Source organism: Pelobates fuscus, chromosome 5 (assembly GCF_036172605.1).
Source record: "Pelobates fuscus isolate aPelFus1 chromosome 5, aPelFus1.pri, whole genome shotgun sequence".
Taxonomy (NCBI): Eukaryota; Metazoa; Chordata; class Amphibia; order Anura; family Pelobatidae; genus Pelobates; species Pelobates fuscus.
This window is the reverse complement of record NC_086321.1, coordinates 153,733,474-153,753,814: the sequence shown is the minus strand read 5'-3', so window position 1 is coordinate 153,753,814 and position 20,341 is coordinate 153,733,474. Positions and strand designations below refer to the sequence as shown.

At 41.7% G+C, this 20,341-nt stretch overlaps 1 protein-coding gene across 2 annotated transcripts in view; it reads right to left on the bottom strand.

Moving 5' to 3' along the window:
- RSPH14 (radial spoke head 14 homolog) overlaps positions 1-20,341 on the bottom strand; it is a 243,814-nt gene that overhangs the window by 191,921 nt on the left and 31,552 nt on the right. For both annotated transcript variants that reach the window (XM_063454530.1, XM_063454529.1), the window contains exons 2-3: positions 18,895-19,118; positions 4,562-4,664 (exon numbers count right to left, since the gene is read on the bottom strand). In XM_063454530.1, the coding sequence (XP_063310600.1) occupies positions 4,562-4,664; positions 18,895-19,093 (302 nt within the window). In that variant the 5' untranslated portion in view covers positions 19,094-19,118. The remainder of the gene's footprint in view (positions 1-4,561; positions 4,665-18,894; positions 19,119-20,341) is intronic.

The following is a 20,341-nucleotide window of genomic DNA, read 5'->3' as shown; positions in this document are numbered from 1 at the left end:
GTGAAACTCAAAATATCATGGGGACTCACCAAGATTCAGGAACCACTAGAACAGAGAGCCATGTGATTTATGGTACCCAAAACTGCTTGAACCATAACCAGTAAAATGAGCTAAAGAGGTTAAATTGCTTAGAGTATCCCACTAAACACTGTGTACTAAAAGACGTAAGAAGTAAACAATATTGCAAAGCAAATGTCTAACACATCTCCCCTAAAACCCCTTCAGACACTTACCTGAATCCAGCGCCAATGTCTAACACATCTCCCCTAAAACCCATTCAGACACTTACCTGAATCCAGCGCCAATGTCTAACACATCTCCCCTAAAACCCATTCAGACACTTACCTGAATCCAGCGCCGATGTCCCTATTCAATGCTTTCCTATGAGGATTTCAGTGACGCTGGAGGTCCTCATGCATAGCGTGAGGGCGTCCAGCGTCATTTAAAACACTTTTCATGTTCTAAGACAGCCACAAGAGGAGGACTTAACCCTGCAAGGTAATTACTTCACTTTACAGATGGACAATGACCCAAAACATACTGCGAAAGCTACCCAGGAGTTATGTTTTTTTTTATTATTTTTTTTTTTTTGGTTGAGCATGGAAGTATAACAACATAACTTACAATGTCCAAACAACATAGGTAAGGTCAAGATAAAACAAATCATAACAATTGGACAGTTTGAAGATATTGTACATTTTAAGGTATATACTATTCAGGCTAATCTTGCATGTCTAATCGTTTTACTCAAAATAAACTAGTAGATGGAAACTTCTAGGCATGCAGTTTTAAAATTTTATTACACATAGGAGGCCCCAAGTCAGTAAACAAACATCTGGCTTATTAGGCTTAACAATTCCAACTACATCTGTTCGGTTATACAGATTAGTATAGACTGGTATAGAATGCAAGAAAATAGCAATGCTATGCTTGTTGTTTTTGAATAGGAACACGGAGTTGAACCTTGTAAAAGTAGACAGAGGGGGAGTAGAGTGAACCAGTAGGCATAAATCAAGCATTACTAGCTAAACCTGAAGGGTACCATTAAATTCAAAACATGCCAGACCAAAAACACACCAGCCATGCACCTGAGAAATAACCACTGGGGCTTATAAAGGAAAGCACGTTAGACATATACCTAAATATCAGATCTCTTATACCACTGGGTTAGAACGCAACCGAAAGAAGCAGAGTAAAAGGGAGACTTAAAGTAGAACATCATACACTGAACAAAATTATAAATGCAACACTTTTGTTTTTGCCCCCATTTTTCATGAGCTGAACTCAAAGATCTAAGACTTTTTCTATGTACATAAAAGCCTATTTATCTCAAATATTGTTCACAAATCTGTCTAAATCTGATTTAGTGAGCACTTCTCCTTTGCCAAAATAATCCATCCACCTCACAGGTGTGGCATATCAAGATGCTGATTAGACCGCATGATTATGGCAAAGGTGTGCTTTAGGCTGGCCACAATAAAAGGCCACTCTAAAATGTGCAGTTCTATCACACAGCACAATGACACAGATTTCGCAGGTTTTGAAGGAGCGTGCAATTGGCATGCTGACTGCAGGAATGTCCACCAGAACTGTTGCTGTAAATTGAATGTTCATATCTCTACCATAAGCCGTCTCCAAAGGCGTTTCAGAGAATTTGGCAGTACATCCAACCGGCCTCATAGCCGCAGACCACACCAGCCCGGGACCTCTACATCCAGCATCTTCACCGCCAAGATCGTCTGAGACCAGCCACCCGGACAGCTGCTGCAACAATCGGTTTGCATAACCAAATAACTTCTGCACAAACTGTCAGAAACCGTCTCCTCATCGGGTTCTCGACCTGACTGCAGTTCATCGTCGTAATCGACTTGGAGAAGTGTTCTCTCTTTACGGATGAATCCCGGTTTTCACTGTACAGGGCAGATGGCAGACAGCGTGTATGGCGTTGTGTGGGTGAGCGGTTTGCTGATGTCAATGTTGTGGATCGAGTGGCCCATGGTGGCGGTGGGGTTATGGTATGGGCAGGCGTATGTTATGGACAATGAACACAGGTGAATTTTATTGATGGTATTTTGAATGCACAGAGATACCGTGATGAGATCCTGAGGTCAATTGTTGTACTATTCATCCACGACCATCACCTCATGTTGCAGCATGATAATACATGGCCAAATGTTGCAAGGATCTGTACACAATTCCTGGAAGTTGAAAACATCCCAGTTCTTGCATGGCCAACATACTCACCAGACATGTCGCCCATTGAGCATGTTTGGGATGCTCTAGATCGGTGTATACGACAGCGTGTTCCAGGTCCTGACAATATCCAGCAACTTCGCACAGCCATTGAAGAGGAGTGGACCAACATTCCACGGACCACAATCAACAACCTGATCAACTCTATGCGAAAGACATGTGTTGAACTGCGTGAGGCAAATGGTGGTCACACCAGATACTGACTGGTTTTCAGACCCCCCCCCCCCGGAATACCCCAATACAGTAAAACTGCACATTTTAGAGTGGCCTTTTATTGTGGCCAACCTAAGGCACACCTGTGTAATAATCATGCTGTCTAATCAGCATCTTGATATGCCACACCTGTGAGGGTGGATGGATTATTTCGGCAAAGGAGAAGTGCTCACTAACACAGATTTGGACAGATTTGTGAACAATATTTGAGAGAAATAGGCCTTTTGTGTACATAGAAAAAGCCTTAGATCTTTGAGTTCAGCTCATGAAAAACGGGTGCAAAAACAAAAGTGTTGCGTTTATAATTTTGTTCAGTGTATATTGCTGTTATGCTGATATGGCAAAGATCATGATATTCTGAGGGTTCAACTGCCAGAAGTCACACTATGCCGCATATGGGCCAGAAGCAAGAATCCCGCTCCACACCAGGTTTATCTTCCTTACTCTCCTTCACATCTTGTAGCAAGCGTCGTCGGGTTTCCCCTTGACTGACAGAAAGGAGGTTGCAGCGCCACTTGTCCCCATACCTTTGGCCCCAGAATGAATCTTCCACTTCAAAGTGGCAGGATCCAGAGCCGCGGGGTTACCGACCCGCGGGCGACCTTTTGGGTGTATGGACGGCGGCTGGAAGGTTACTCCAAGCGGGCCCCCAGCCCAGAAGAAGGGTGGGTAGAAGAGTCTGCAGCATGGGACTTAGCAGCTGGAGGAGTACGTTGTGCAGACCAGTCGCGGGTATGCAGCCAGAATCTCTGGCAGATTGCTTCAAACTTGGCATTAAAGACGTCCATCCAGCTCTGGTCCTTTTGGCTTAGTTGAGGTTACGATGCGACGGCCATCTTAGGTATGCCACGCGGTGTAGAGGTTCCACACTTTCAGGCTTTTGTACAGGAGCATATGTTGCCCAGTGGGGACCGGGATAACCTCCACCGGTCCGGGGGGGGGGGGGGAGGGGAGGAGTACGGGGCTCTGCATTCTCACAAGGATGCCCTGGCAGACCCAGATGGAGAATTCGTCCGTTTCTCCCGTCACAAGTATACACCAGGCCGAAAGGAGCAGGAGGTTGTAGCCGCTAGATTTCCGTAGTAGCAAATCTCAGGGACAGCACCCAACGTGTCTGGAGTTTGCCAGACATTGGCAGTGGAGTCAGGATGGTGATAGGTACAGTATTTAACCCCGATAAACACACTGAAATCGCGATGTTTGGCAGGAGCTTGCGCCCCGTGCTTCTGACCACTATGGCGGTCAAGCCCCGCCCCTACCCAGGAGTTTTTTACAACAAAGAAGTGGAATATTCTGCAATGGCCAAGTAAATCACCTGATCACTGTGCATGAAAATGGTTGTAATTCCTAAATGTTTCCTATGACATTTTTGTTCAACCCTTTAAATTAAAGCTGAAAGTCTGCACTTCAATTGCATCTCGGTTGTTTCATTTAAAACTCACTGTGGTGATGTACAGAGCCAAAATTATAAAAATTGGATCAGTGCCCAAATATTTCCAGACCTAACTGTATTTTTCAGAAGAATTCTGACTTTTCATCAAGTATGAATACGCCTGATTTACACAGAAACCGAATTTACATGCATTAAATTTGCTTCATGGCCCTTTGCCAGGTTTTAAATAGAACAATGACTCCTGCACAGGTGAAAGTAGTGCTGCTACAGTTTACCTGAGCCCTGTCATATATATATTATGCCATCTGTGAAACTCAAAATATCATGGGGACTCACCAAGAGTCAGGAACCACTAGAACAGACAGCCATATCATTTATGGTACCCAAACATTGCTTGAACCATAACCAGTAAAGTGAGCTATAGAGGTTAAATTGCTTAGAGTATCCCACTAAACACTGTGTGCTAAAATACGTAAGAAGTAAACCGTATTGCAAAGCAAATGTCTAACACATCTCTCAACAATCTCCTCGCAGCGTGCACGACTTCAGTTCAACATAACTGAATTCCTTTACTGATCTATAAATTCCAGGTATGAAACTTACAACCTGGCAATACATCTATCACAAGGAAGTCATTTTTAGTGCTTTTTACTATAGGTTGACCTGAAATCAACACATTCTGCTATATACAATGACACCTACCTTCCTATGGAGTGGCCGGCCATGGTGTAGAAAATTTCTGTTGTTTTCTCTCTTATAGTTGAGTCTTGGTCATATAGCAAATTTTTCAGACTCTCCAAAAAACCTGTAAACAGGAGACAAACTGATGTAATTGACAATTAACCACACCACTTTTTATTTTTTTAAATATATTGAAAGAACACAGAAACAAATAAAAATAAACTATGATATAATCATCGGAAGACAGTGGTAGACAATTGCTGCTTGTGCCATTTGGTTCCTTATTGATCTAACAAATTTGGGGCTAATGTCTTCTGATCTTAACTTTAAATAAGATAAGTTACTCAGTGCACTGTTTAGTGGGTCTGTCTGCAGCTCTCACACCAGGATGAGACAATCCAATCAGTTGCATCTCCTTCTGGTTTGTGGGGCCTGAACAAATCTCATAATCCTCTTCCAAGCATGGATTTATGGAATAAGCTCCAAACTGAAAAGTTCAACTGCTCCAAACTGAGCAGCTAAATTGTGTTTCCATTAGAAAGCCTGAAATAAAGTGAAACTGACAGCCCCAGTAAGCTGGTTTAATTTTAACCCCTTAAGGACCGGACTGTTTTGGCCATGTTGTATGTTAAGGACCAGGGCTGTTTTAACACTTTTGTGGTGTTTGTGTTTAGCTGTAATGTGCCTCTCTCTCATTTACTGTTCCCATACAAATTATATATTGTTTTTTTCAGGACAAGAAGGGCTTTCTGTGCATGCCATTATTTGTATCATGTCATATAATTTACTTTAAAAAAATAATAATTAAAAATATGGTGAACAAATGAAAAAATAACTAGTTTTTTGCCCTTTACTTGAAAAATATTTTACTCATCTACAAAAGCTAATGAAGAAAGCTGCTAAATAGATTCAAAATGTTGTCCTGTGTTTAAAAACACCCAGTGTTTACATGCTTTTTTTTTTGCAAGTTATAGGGCTATAAGTACAAGTAAGACATTGCAGTTTCAATATATATATATTTTTTAAATGTACCAATAGTGACATTGTAACACTGTTATCTGTCATAAATCTCAATCACACCTCACATGTACATATTTTTTTTTAAAGTAGACAACCCAGGGTATTCAATATAGGGGATGTCAAGACTTTTTTAGTAGCCACTTAGTCACAAACACTGACCAAATTTAGCATTTATATTTGTTTGTGTGTTAAAAATGCAAAAAACTATTATGAACGCTAACTTTGGCCAGTGTTTGTGACCAAGTGGCTACTAAAAAAGACTAAACATACGCCATTTGCAATACCTTGGGTTGCCTTCTTTTGCAAATGGTATGCCATCATGGGGATAACTTTCATTCCTGGGCTACCATACGCTCTGAAAGGCAACATAACCAATCTGGCAAATTTCAATGTGAAAAAATGGAAAATCAAGCCTTACATTTGACCCTGTAACTTTCAAAACCACTGTAAAACCTGTACATGGGGAGTACTGTTGTACTCGGAAGACTTCGCTGAACACAAATATTAGTGTTTCAAGACAATAAAACATATCACAACAACGATATCATCAGTGAAAGTGCAGTTTGTGTAAGAAAAATGTAAAAAACTTCACTTTCACTGACAAGATCATCGCTGCGATATGTTTTACTGTTTTGAAACACTAATATTTATGTTCAGTGAAGTCTCCCAAGTAAAACAGTACCCCCATGTACAGGCTTTAGGGTGTCTTAAAAAGATACAGGGTTAAATATAGTCCGAGCAAATTAAATTCTCTGGACTTTTGGCCTGGGTTGTCATGCAGGTTCCCCAAATTGCAATCGATAAAATTACTTAATTATGTAAAAATATCACATAAATATGCACATAGAATTTAAATATATATACATATTTATATATTTGAAGTCTACGTGTATATTTATGAAATTATTTATGTAATTATGAATATGGACATATGTATATTTCGTATTATTTTTATATACATAGATATATATAATTTAATTCTAAGTGTATTATTTTTTTTTAATGAATCCTTTTATTTATATTTTTTTTGCACAAAATTAACAAACAGCCTTGGTATGCCACAACAGCGGTGTCAAGGTATATAGAAGTACAGTATGTAATACAAGTTGTGACATTAGTCAGGCACAATTGTGTTTAGTAGAAGCAAGTATTCAACAGTTATATTTCTCTTTTTGTTTAAGTAAGCTAGCAAGGCATAGATGTCGCAGAGAAATAGAGAATTAACTTATATAATCTATGTAGCTATGCAAACATACAAGGTTAGGTAATGTGTAGTTAGGTACTCTGACTACATGTATGCAGATGCTGCTGGCTATATGACCGATAATCATAATGCACTTTTTATAACAGGAAAATCACCCAGAGTGGAGGTATAATGGCATGCTAAATCTCCATGGCTAGGGAGTTTCTTAACCTTAGGTACAGTAAGCATTGATTTATGTCTAGACATAGAGATGAAAGTAAGTAAGTTTTGTGATTCCGGCTAAGGCAACATCTCTAAATAAAATACTCAGGAACAAATTGCAAGACAACATTGGTAATGTATGTGAGTAGTAGAGGCTTAAAATTAGGAACTGTTTGATGGGTGGGGAATTCTGCAAGCTGTGCATAGAGTGCTACGTGACACCAGAATTCAGCTCACAGGTAAGGTAACATCTGGGCAGATACAAAGTTCTCATCGTGTGAGCATGGGCTATGGCTGGAAGCCGGTTGACGAGGCAGTCCACATGCACTTAGCCGATACCTGCTCTGGAGGCCGTGGTTGCGAGTCTGGAACGGAGTTCTGTTCCCGGGGGCTCACCAGTGTCAAGTCTGGGCTGATGTTGCACTTGCCCTCCAGCTTGCCCCTGGCTTTGCTGAGGGCCTGCATCTTTGTACCCCGGGCCAGGGGCCTCATCTCTGTGCCCGAGTCCTTCCTCTCTGAAAGGGGACAGAAGCCCTGGGTAGACGGTCATTTCTTGTGGGGTCTTTGCTTCTGCCTTTTTGGGGGATGCTTAGGGAGGGAATCCCTTTTGGCTCTCTGCGCAGGTGGGCGAAGCGTGTGTGGCTAGGTTGTTTGGTAGGAGGTTGTGCGCAACGGGGCCTCCTGCACCCCATCTCCCGCTTGCCTCTGTTTGCTCCCCTGTCCCCCTGTTGCCGCAGCTGCACGCACCTCCAACCGCTCCTAGAACCGGGCAAAAATCTAATCTAAATGCTGCAGCATCTGATCCAGCGTGGTGCACCCGTCATGCTCAGCCGGCTTGTGCTGTGTGTCGCTTGAAGAAGGCGTGTCCGCCATTTTGAGTATGAGTGCCGGGTCTCGGTTTTGTGCGAGAAGAAGTGCCCGCCGTCAGCAAGGTAAGTGGAGCTTCTTTATGCGGACTGGGATGACCCCCACCGGTCCAAGAGGGAGCCAGCTTCACAGGGGTTCCAGCTTTTGCTTAAGAGTCCGGAGAGCGGCCGCCTCTCCGTGACTCGGTTTCTTGAGACCGCAAGCCTCGTTGTGTCAATCCGACGGCATAGAGGCCCGAGAGAGGTACTGTCTGAATCAGCATTCACTCCCGAGTAAGAGCAGTTTCGGCTGCAGTCTGTGAGTGTCGATTGTCGGGTATAATCCCTTAAGTGTATTTTGATATAAATATACAATATCAAAATACAGTTAGAATTAAATTACACATATATAAGAAATTAAAAAATACCGGCACTCTAGGATTAGTTCATCCGTTTTAATTCTCAGTTGATCCAAAAGATGTCAACGTTTCAGCTCCCGATCTGAGTTTTTATCAGGACACAATAAAAGATATACATAAAATGACAAACATATATAAGACATTGTGCGGATATTTATGGGATGATAATATTAAACAGTCGAGAATTGCCCACTATTTCAATTCTCTTAGATCTTAGAGATCGTTATCATGTAAGTGAAATGTATTCCATACAAATAAAATCACAATTTGTTATAAAAATAGATATAATTTATTGTGACAAATAAAATAATAATAATATTAGGCAGCATGCATGATATTAATCAGTGAATATTTAGTATAACATAAGTATGCAATACAATGGCAATGTTAAAACAATCCACAGTACAAAGCTACAGCATCAACTGTCAAGACAAGATTTATGAGGGTACTTCACAGACAGAAAAAGCAAAACATCCAGCGAATAGCCATAAAACCTTGGCTAACAGTTAAATCAACTGAGTAACCCTTTCAATGCTGGCTAGATCCTCCTAGGCATTTAATATCCTATTCTCATGTAATTTTCAATTAAAATAACATTTAAACCAGCTCATTAATCATTTCCTGGACCCATCCAATAAGAATAATCTACCAGATTCTGTAAACCGAATTTTAATTTTCCTAAAAGATATCTTATCTTATTTACAGCAAATCAATACACCTGGATAAAAACATCGGTATGCTAACAAGTGATAATATCACATTAATATATAATTATTCTTAATTCCACCTGCAGAATGGAATGTTCATAACTATATATTCTTTAGTTAACGAAGATTTCTAAATATAGAAATCTGACCGTGATTTATCCAGTCATATATCATGCTATTAGATTTTTAATTAATTTAGATTAATTAAATAAAACGAGCATAATTACCAGTTAAGTAGATGTTCTCATCAGATGAATAGGTAGTCCCAGGAACTTGAATGCGTGTATGATTGGTTGTATGGAGGTATGTAAGTAATAGTAAAAAGTAACTGTTGCTTAGAAAGTAAGAGTAAAATTCTAAGTGTCCAGGAGTGTTTCTTGAGTGTTGGTCCCAGAGTGAATATCTGTCATGGATCTCTCTGCATGTCCGAATCTGAAAGCCCAAACTTTCTCCAACCTCTCTCTTCCCTTTGTCCTAAGTTTTAAAGGGCCAGATTCTCTGTACGTCATCAGTTGATAAAGCCAATAGGAAACTGAAGGTGTGGTCAACCTGCAGATTGCAATTTAGGTATTTGGTCTATAGAGGGCAGTCTCGCCTCACTAAACCTTCCTATCCAGGAAAGAGTTAACTTTTTCCTGATGACGATTTTGACGTAATTTGGCTTATCTATATGACTACCATGATTTAAATTTACTTGTCAGTTCAAAGCGTTTGCCTCCGTCTTTGTGGCAACGATTTTGATCGTAATTTCTAAAACTGACAGTTCTAAACTAAATTTCACCCCTACTTACAATGGGACCTTGTAAAATTTAGAAAGTAAAATTAATTACTTAATCTTCTCTGTCACTAATGTCTGTGTTTAGAATTATTTCTATTCCATTAACATTTAAACAGAGCATTTCATCCTATTGCTTATCACTTGGCTTGTTTATATAATACATTCCTTAGCTCAGGCTCAGTGGCTGGTTACAGAAGGGATAGAAATTTTATGTATCTTTGTTAGCCTTAAAATAGCAAAATGGAGTCTGCTCTGTTCTGAGTGACTCTGGCAATATACACTTTTAATTTCTATTTTAGTACAAAATGTCTTCCGATATAAATATCCTGACAACATGCTAACCAATGGTCACTCACCTAATCAGCTGTAATCTATCAACCCTGATATCTGGCGTATACTCATCGCTAGTCTGCACGTCTGACTTCCATGACACAGCTCCTGCATTAGGGAACAGCCTTTGCCAATCGTCTGTAACGGCTACGTCACACTTCTAAGGCAGCCAATCCGGAATATGGTCTATGGCCACACGCCTCAAAGAAGAGAGTTGGTGTTGTTTCTCCAGGAAATGTCTAGCCACATGTTTATCCGACTTGCCATCACGATAGGCCAGGCGGATACTTGACCTGTGGCCCCTAATTCTCTCACACAGTGCTGTTTCTGTTTTGCCTATATAACTCAATCCAGAAGAGCATGTGAGTTTATATATGACAAACTCTGTGCGGCAATGTATCCTATGGGCAATCTTGTACACCTTGCCCGTGTGGGGGTGGGAGAAAGTCTTGGAGGGAATTATGTGACCACAGGTTACACACCCTAAACATCTGACACAGCCAGTATTTTTCTTTTCTGTTATTGATGGTCTATAACAATGGACAGGGTCCATTTTTACCAATAAGTCCCTTAGGTTTTTGTTCCTTTTGTAACAGAATATCGGTTTTGATGTTAGTTCTTTAGGAAGTGTCGGATCCTGTTTTAATGTATTCCAATTTCGAGTGACTGACTCCGTTATTTGCTTGGTTGCTGAATTTAATCTCATTGGGAATACCATTCTTGTTTCCAATGTTTTCCGAGATATTGTCTTTTTATTGTTATATTGCTCTTTAGCTCTGAGCAAAGCATTTTCCAATACCGGTCGTTTATATCCCCTCTTCATAAACTTTGAATACATGGTCTTCAATTTTTCCTCGCGCTGATCTTCCTGGGAGTTGTTACAGTATACCCTTAAAAACTGTGATAAGGGGAGCGAGTTCTTCAGATGTTGTGGATGAAAACTTTCGAAGTGTAAAATCGTATTTCGATCGGTAGGTTTGGTGTAGAGACTATACTCAAGTTTCTGGTTTCTAACTGTCAATTCGACATCAAGAAATTGGATACTCTTGGTGTCGATTTTAGGGGTTACTTTTATTGGGGTGGGCAACTCGTTGATATGTTTTTTTTTTTTGTAAATCTTTCTTTTATTAAGGCATTTATGAGGGGTACAAGATAAGGAGAGGGAAATGCATATGTAGTACATATCTTTAACGTGATTACATTACGACATTGTTAGTTACATTTCTAGGAAGGTGATGCCTTGTTTTTATTTTTATGAGTCGTTCAGTGGAGACGATTTTAAGCAAGCTAGAAAGAGATGCAATACAGCGAATAAAAGCTTTACATTAAGAGTATTATCATGTGGAGCATCGTTAAGGTAGGTGATTCAAGCTAAGACTGAGCCTTGGAGGCCAAGATAGCAACACGTTAAACTGAGACAGCAGTATTAAGACAGTTGTATTATATCAGGGTTGTGTGGCCCAGGACATGGGTAAGCTTTTAGGGAGTCCATTGATGGTGGTCGGTGTGTCCGGTCATCTCGTTCATATCGCCCGCCGGGTGTGCCGTGATGCCTTAGCTGCTTGGTCGTAGGATTTCCCGGCGTTGTGACAGTGCCAGCACCATGGGTCACCAGCCTTCGGCCTGAGGCCTTCGCAGGCGCTCGTGCCCTTGCGCCATTGATCCCATCAACAGGATCGTGGCCCCCAGGTTCCGCCGGATTGCGGTCTGTCCCCGGGGGATATGGCAGGCTGTAGAGGAGATCCTCTTGGTGAGCGCCCAGCCCAGAAGAGGGGTGTGTGGTCCCACAGGTAGCTCCGTCTACGGGAGTAGAGTGATGCGTTTCGGTGTGTTACCGGATTTAAGTGTTGCTGTACGGTAAGGGTCACTACAGGTTTGCAGCATTGTATTCCATGCTGGGTCCTGTCTGCGGTCTGCCTCAGGGTCTGCCGGTCTGGCCCCGTACACGTGGCAGCCGCCATCTTGACTGCGGGTCTCAGGCCTTCTTGGTGGTCAAGTAGTGCCTCCGAGTGTGGTCATGAGGCTTGGACCGGGATCACCCCCCCGGTCCGGTGGGGGGGGAACAGGACCGGACCAGCCGATGTGCTATGCGCATGTTCGGCTCCGTCGGGCAGGATAGCGAGGTGGCGGCCGTCCACCTCACTCACCGCCAGGTCGGGTCCCGCTTGGTGCTGCAGGGATCCCGCCTCCGGGGGACTGGAACTCCAGGAGCGAGCCTCACCCCGACTCCGGTAGGCCGCATACGTTACGGATCAAGGTTGTTGGTCGCCGGGTGCCTTGTAAATCGCGGGTTATAGCGTATATGGTTCTCATTCTGCAGGAGCTGGTCTTCCCTGCGACCGCTCGGCTTGGCGGCCCGGCCCCGCCCCCCAACTCGTTGATATGTTTAATGAGTGCCTCAGCCTCTTCTTTTGTTCCACTCCACAATATCAGGATGTCATCTATGAATCGATAATATTTAGTAATCTGATCTTGATATGGTGTCAAAATATGTTGCTGTTCAAACTCAAACATAAAAGTGTTGGCGTACATGGGGGCCATAGCCGCCCCCATGGATGTACCTGAGACTTGCATAAACCACTTGGTTTCGAAACAAAAATAATTGTTTTGTAAAGCTAATGATAATAACTCCATAGTATACTCAATTGGTGGTCCACGATAATGTACAGAGGTAGAAAGTAGTTTCATCATCGCTTCGATGCCCTCTTCGTGCGGTATAACAGAATATAAACTGTTTACGTCCATAGTGATAAGTAGTTCATTGAATTCCTTGATTTGTTCAAGGTCACGTAGGAGGCTATTAGTATCCTTAATACACATTGGTATAGCCATGACTGGTTGTTTAAACAAATAATCCAAGTACTTAGCTATAGGTTCTAAAATGCCATCTATCGCGGACACAATTGGTCTGCCTGGGGGGTCATTTAGACTTTTATGGATCTTTGGCAACGTGTATAAGATTGGGGTTCGAGGATGTTTCTTCTGTAAGAATTCAAACAACTCTCTATCAATATAGCCAGCTTCCAAACCAAAAAATAATACCTCTTCAATTTTTTGGACAATCTTATTGGTTGGAACATTCTCCAAGGGTAGATAGGTTTCTTGTGTTTCCAGTTGCTTATAAATTTCATTAGCATAGTTTGTATAATTCAAAATGACAATCCCCCCGCCTTTATCAGAGGGGCGGATGACAATGAAGGATCTGATGCTAAATTCCGAACTAGTCTGTGTTGTTCCTTGGTGAAATTCCAATATTGGGGTTAATGACTACTTAAAATATCTTCTGTTTCATGTTTAACAGGGGATAAGATTTTTTTTATAGTAGACTGGTTTATTGGAGGACCATACACAGTATGGACTCATTTCAATATCCCCATAGGTCCAGTCTGAATTTGTTGCCATGACAACGCAAAACAAACCCACGTCAGGCAAAGGGTGGGCCAATCGCCGAAATAGGAGTTTGTCTCCTTGCAGCTTCCGTAACCACAGGGGCGGCCGAGGATTGGCTGCCTTAGAACTTTGACGTAGCCGTTACAGACGATTGGCAAACGCTGTTCCATAATGCGGGAGCTGTGTGATGGAAGTCAGACGTGCAGACTAGCGATGAGTATACACCAGATATCAGGGTTGATAGATTGCAGCTGATTAGGTGAGTGACCATTGGTTAGCATGAATTAAAACGGATGAACTAATCCTAGAGTGCCGTTTTTTTTTTTTTATATCTTATATTGTTTGGGACTTGGCACCAGGTATTCAATATATTTAAAGTTGGAGTGCAAGAGGTCTTCTATTTGTTTGATATATATGTATATATATATATATATTTTTTTTTTTTATGTTTTATTATTTTTACATATTTGTATTTATTTATAATAATAATAATATATATATATATATATATATATATATATATATATATACACACACACACAATATATATAGTTATTATATATATTATATATATACATTCGAGTATAAGTCGAGGCCCCTAATTTTATCGCAAAAAAATGGGGAAAAACGTATTAACTCAAGTATAAGACTAGGGTGGGAAATGCAGCAGCTACTGGTAAATTTCTAAATAAAATTAGATCCCCAAAAAATTATATTAATTGAATATTTATTTACAGTGTGTGTATATAATGAATGCAGAGTGTGTGTGTCTGTGTGTGTGTATATAATGCAGTGTGTGTGTGTATGATGCAGAGTGTGTTTGTGTATGTGATGCAGAGTGTGTAACCTTGGTGGGGGGTGGGCATTTTTATTATTTTATTTTAATATTACATTTTATTTTTATTTTAATATTATTACATTTCTATTTTCTTTTAATATTATTAAAAAATTTATTTTATTTTTTTCGTCCCGCCCTCCCTGCTTGATACATGGCCAGGGAGGGGGGCTATATTATTCCCCGGTGGTCCAGTGGATGGGCTGTGCAGGAGGGGGGCTGGGAGCAAGCTGTTACTTACCTTTACAGCAGCTCCGTTCTGCTCCCTTCTCCTCTGTGCCGTTCAGCTCCAGTGTAAATCTTGCGGGTTGCGTGCCGCGCGGAGCGTTGCCACTGTAACCCGTGGCAACGCTCTGACGGCTGCGGCTTTCGCGAGACTTACACTGGAGCAGAACGGCACGGAGGAGAAGGGAGCTGAGCAGAGCTACTGTAAAGGTAAGTAACAGCTTGCTCCTAGCCCCCAACAGGACCGCCAGGCTTGTAATGAGCCCGGCGGTCCTGGTCTGTATTATGGCAATGTAAGTTGCCATAATACAGACACTGACTCGAGTAGAAGACGAGTGGGGCTTTTTCAGCACAAAAAATGTGCCGAAAAACTCGTCTTATACTCGAGTATATATGATACACGGATAATTTAATTATAAGTGTATTTTATAATGCCTGGACGCCTATTGCGGATCACATGGCCCGCAGAGGCCTAATTTGCAGAGGGGAGACTGTCTGGGCTGTCAGGAAGTCCCCCAGACCAGGAGCAATATTGATCACCAGCAGGGGAACAGTGGCGATCGGGTAAGTAATAATTAACAGAGAAAATATACAATAGAAGGAAAGAGGGCGCTATACTTAAAAAATAATACCACCGGTGCAGCTTATAATCACCTCAGTGTATAGCCACTTTATACACTAAATATAAGAAAAAAAATGAACAAGAAAAAGGTTATAGCGCAAAACCCAGTGATATATTTTACCTTTTAGTTCTGATATATAGGTCCTATTTTCAGTAATAGTATTGACTGTGGACCCTGTATACAATATATACAAAAAACAACATAGTGTGTACTGTTGTAATCTATGTACAATGTTGTGAAAAGAAAAGGGTGGCGCTATCACCTTTTTCTTGTTCAAGTAATAATTAACGTTATGACGGTTCAGGACATCATCAGTCCTCAAGGGGATGTTTCTGATGACGGTCCTGAACCGTCATTGGTCCTCAAGGGGTTAATCAGATGTTAACTTACTCCAGATGTGTTCAGCCCCTGCTCTGTAAATTGAACTTTAATCACACACAGGAGGCTCCTGCAAGGTCTAGAAAGCTATTACCAGAGCAGGAGATAGGAAATTCTAAATTGAACAGAATATGCAATGAAGTAAGTGTAAAAATAAGATGACCCTTTATAGGAACTGTTTAGGAAGGCTGTGCAAGTCACATGGAGGGTGGTGTGATTAGGGTACATAAACAAAGTTATTGGCAGAGAATTGAGCAGTAAGACTGCAGTAACAGGATCTATACAACAAAGCAGCTTTATTGAACTAAAGTTGTTTTGGTGACTATAGTGACCCTTCAAGGTCTCTGGGTGCACTTCCTAGCATAATGCACTGTTCATGTCTAAGCTTATAGAAACAGATTTGTAAAAAAAAAAATCTGAAAAATCGCTACTGATATATCCCGCTGCTCTCAACACCATGTAATTTGCAATGATACTAAGTGCAGTAACACCCAACGTGCTGTGTACTATGCTGTCTACATTAATTTTTTCACAACCTAACTTTCTTTTGTCCATTCAAAGGTTGTGGCTACCAATCAGCACTCATGTGGTAAGCGACCACAAAGGATCATGGAGTAAGTGATCACAAACGATCTTGTAATTTTGATGTGGTCCATGGGAATATTAATTATTTAGTTGCTAATAATTAGCCCCTATGGCAACATAATTAAATGGCCATCCATTTTGGATTGCCTCAAAGCAAATTGATCTGAATATATACAGACACTCCTCACTTACCGACCGGGTTCCGTTCCTACGACCCGGTCGTAAGAACAAATTGGTCAGTAAGTGAGGAGTTAAGGGATTCCCTGCTCTGCTGCGTTCTTCTATGTTCGGGGAAATGTCCCTGGACATAAACAAACGCAACAGAGCAAGGAATCCCTCTAATTTGCCCGAACATAGATTAAGAGATTCCCCGCTCTGATGCGCATGTCTAGGTTCAGGGACATTTCCCTGAACATAGACGAACGCACAAGAGCAGGGAATCCCTCTAATCTATGCTCGGGGAAATATGCTCAGGGAAATTTTCCCGAACATAGATTAGAGGGATTCCCTGCTCTGTTGCGTTCGTCTATGTTTGGGGAAATATCCCCGAACATAGAAGAACGCAGCAGAGCATGGAATCCCTCTAATTCCCACAACGGCTCGCACTTACTACCCGCGAAAGAGCTGGTAGACCTACAACCTGACCACACAATCTGAGGCCGTCCGAGCAGCAGTCAGCTTGGATATGACAGCCCCTCACTATATCGGGACTTACCTAACGATACCACCTAAATAGACCCTTTTGCCTATTATTGCTTTATTATATTGTTTTTTGCTTACTTTACTTTCTAATATGTACTGTTTCCTTTGTCCTAATGACGCATATACACACTCACAACAACAATGACACATAGTCACATACCGGGGAGAGCGCCCCCACACCCTACAAAGGTGTTTAACCAGCTCGGAGAACTGACCATACTGGTCCCTAACGCTCTGATACTCTTCGCCATGCATGACACATAAACAAACAACCCCTCTCTTGTATTACCCTACCGGGTCCATGGCATACCCCCAATCCTGCCCCTACAGAGGGGAGAGGGGGACCCCATAAGTGTTGGCTCTACCTTATTAGCTCTCACCTTAGTTCACCATACCACTTCTGGGATACCTTTCAGGCGCTTACTTTCCCTTATAATAAAAAATCTCATCCCACACTTCCACACATGGCACAGTGTGCACATTTCTTTGTCTCTACCATACTGCGGTGTGCTCCATATCGTTAACAACTTGATGCTTACTGTCTGTGACCTATGTACTATACCTTTCTGTACAATTTTTGCGTGGCATGAGAAAAATAAAGAATTTAAAAAAGCAATAAATGGAAAAAAATATAGATTTAACTTTATGGGGTTTATTCACTAAAAAACAAACTAGGCTAAAAACAGATCAACTGTGACCATAGCGAAGTTGAAGACATTTTACAGTTCAGCTATTTTAGACTACATTTTGCAATTTGGTTTTTCAATTCACTACAATTCACACTGTTTATTGAATAATTAAGTTATTTTCATAACCATCACTCATTAAAATGTCAATTTAGCAAGCCTAGAGCAGTTCATGCTAGAAAATTATATAAACATTGAATTGTCAAAACATAGAATATGGTACACGAAGTACACTATGTCCACATCTATCTTAAGAATCACTGAACCATGAAATTAGTATTATCCGTTATTATAATGACTTTTAAGAGGCATTGTTACCGACTGTTCCATATACTCCATTGGAAAATAGTACACAAGTTCAAGAAAGCATAAAGTTACAGAGATAGAACAATAAAATGCCAGCATTATCCGACAATAAATAGAATCAGCCTATGTCCATATTTCTGCAGCTATACATAGTGCATGAAATTAATTCCAAAGTCTGAGCAATGTGCAGTGAAACCATTTTGTGTGCAGCATGTAATGTCAAGCACTGAATGTCTTCCTTTTGTGAATGTTTTAACTCGATAAATCCCAAAATGCGACCAATGTGTGTTCACTATATCTGCCTTTCATATTATTAAGGGATATCAGGTCACATGTCCAATTGTTAACACAAAATATTGTGTATTCTTTGAAGAAAGAAAAAAAACCCACTTAGTTCTGTCAAATAGAGCAAAGCCGAGTGTGACCACATAAGGGTGATTTGGATTGTTTTGTGTCTAAACAATTTCACCACTATGTAATTCTGCCCTGACCAAGATTTATTCAAAATCACAATTCTGACTGAGCCCGGGCTATATTTATTATACCATCTGCCCTAACAGCTCTGATTTCTGTAACTGATATATTTTTCCAGGATTTCAGCAGTATTATCATCTGTCAAAATGAAACTATAGTTGTGTCAAACAGGAAGAGAAATCTTGGGTGTAGCCATGGTGATTGACACGTTATTCCCTTAAATCTTAATTTAAGAAAATTTACATTCTCTGTCAATAAATGAATGTTCACATAGCACATGTCGCATACAGAAATGTGTTATATGTACATTTATTATTGACAGAGAATGTTCCTATAGCACATGTCTATATGTGGATCCATATATTTTGCCACGTATTTGTTATGGTTTGGGCATTTTGGAGGATATGGCAGAGATTGCTTATTCTGGTTTAAAAAAAATATATATATCTCCAAAAAGGTAATAGGTGCACTCATAGGTCTTGTACCAATGATTCTTTTATTTAGTTGTGCAAATTACATGTGCAAAATCAAATAATTCCTGATCAACGTTTTGACCCCTATAGGGTCTTTTTTGGTGTTCCTTTAAGCTGCAGTTTTTCTGGTAACTATAGTGTCCCTTTAATGAACACGTGAAGAAAGAACTTACCCAAGTTTGCAGCCTGATAGACATTCTCGGGGTCGTGTACAAGATCACACAGTGCCATCAGTGCTCTTTGTCGTGTAATAAGCTGAGGGTCTTGTAGCTCCTCTTTAAGTTTTGGCAATGCCCTTTCTCCAAAGGCAAGTGAAGTTTTTGTAGGATCAATATCAGGTGGTAAGTAACTAGATGTCCTGGCTTGAGCCATAATTTTAGGCCAAAGTTTAAGTAATCTGCAAGATAAACAAACATGTATTGCAGTTTTATATAAATTCATTATACTTGACTGGTTGCATAATAAGTACATGCAAAAGAAAAACAATTGTTTTCACACTGAATCTGTGTAAGACAGGGCTCGAGTCCTGCAGGAAGGCGTGGGAACGGCGTTCCTGCACTTTTTTCATAGCAGGAACGCCGTTCCCTTTGCTCCTGCAGTACCAGGGCAGCTGCCTCTTGAGCCCGGCTGGTGCTCCTCCTGAGCCGATCCTTCACTATGCAAGCGGCATCGCCGCATAGTGAAAGAGTCAGGACTCAGGAGGACTTACTTGATCCGGGTTGCTCCTGCTCCAACCTCCCCGGTTGCTCCTCCTCCGACCTTCCCTGCCCTTTGTGTAAGCGGCTACGCAAGTGCCGTGACATCACACGGAGGCGGAGTCACAGCGTCGCGTCGGCAACGCTAGGGTGAGACCGTGACGTGAGACTGAAGATAGAATGAAGAAAAAAGGCCTCAGTCTCACACACGGTCCCCACACTCCTTCTGCCCCGCCAGCCAGCACCCTGCCTGAGACCACAGCACCCCTGAGGCCAGGCCAGCCCAGCCAGCACCCTGAGGCCAGATCAGCACCCTCCCTAAGCCAGGTAAGCACCCTAAGGCCAGCCAGCACCCTCCCTGAGGCCTTGTCAGCACCCCTGAGGCCAGGCCAGCCCAGCCAGCACCCTGAGGCCAGGCAGGAGCCTAAGGCCAGCCAGCACCCTCCCTAAGCCAGGTCAGCACCCTAAGGCCAGGTCAGCACCCTAATACAGCACCCTCCCTGAGGCCAGTCAGAACCCTGAGGCCAGTCAGAACCCTATGGCCAGCCAGCACCCTGATGCCAGGTCAGCACCCTAATACAGCACCCTCCCTGAGGCCAGTCAGAACCCTATGGCCAGCCAGCACCCTCCCTGAGGCCTTGTCAGCACCCTGAGGCCAGCCAGCACCCTCCGGCCAGCCAGCACCCTAAGGTTTGTTTATTGCATGTGAATTTTGCAGTTGTTTGTGTAAACTGGCACTTTACAGTAAATGTTGCACTGAATTTTCTGCAATATATATATAAATGCATTCCCCCAAAAAAGATTTGGGGGGGCGATGGATCTTGGGTGAGTTCCCACACTTTTTTCCCCAGGACTTGACCCCTGGTGTAAGATAATAGGTAAGTGTTTACAGCCTTGCTAAGAAGATAACATTTTGATAGATTTC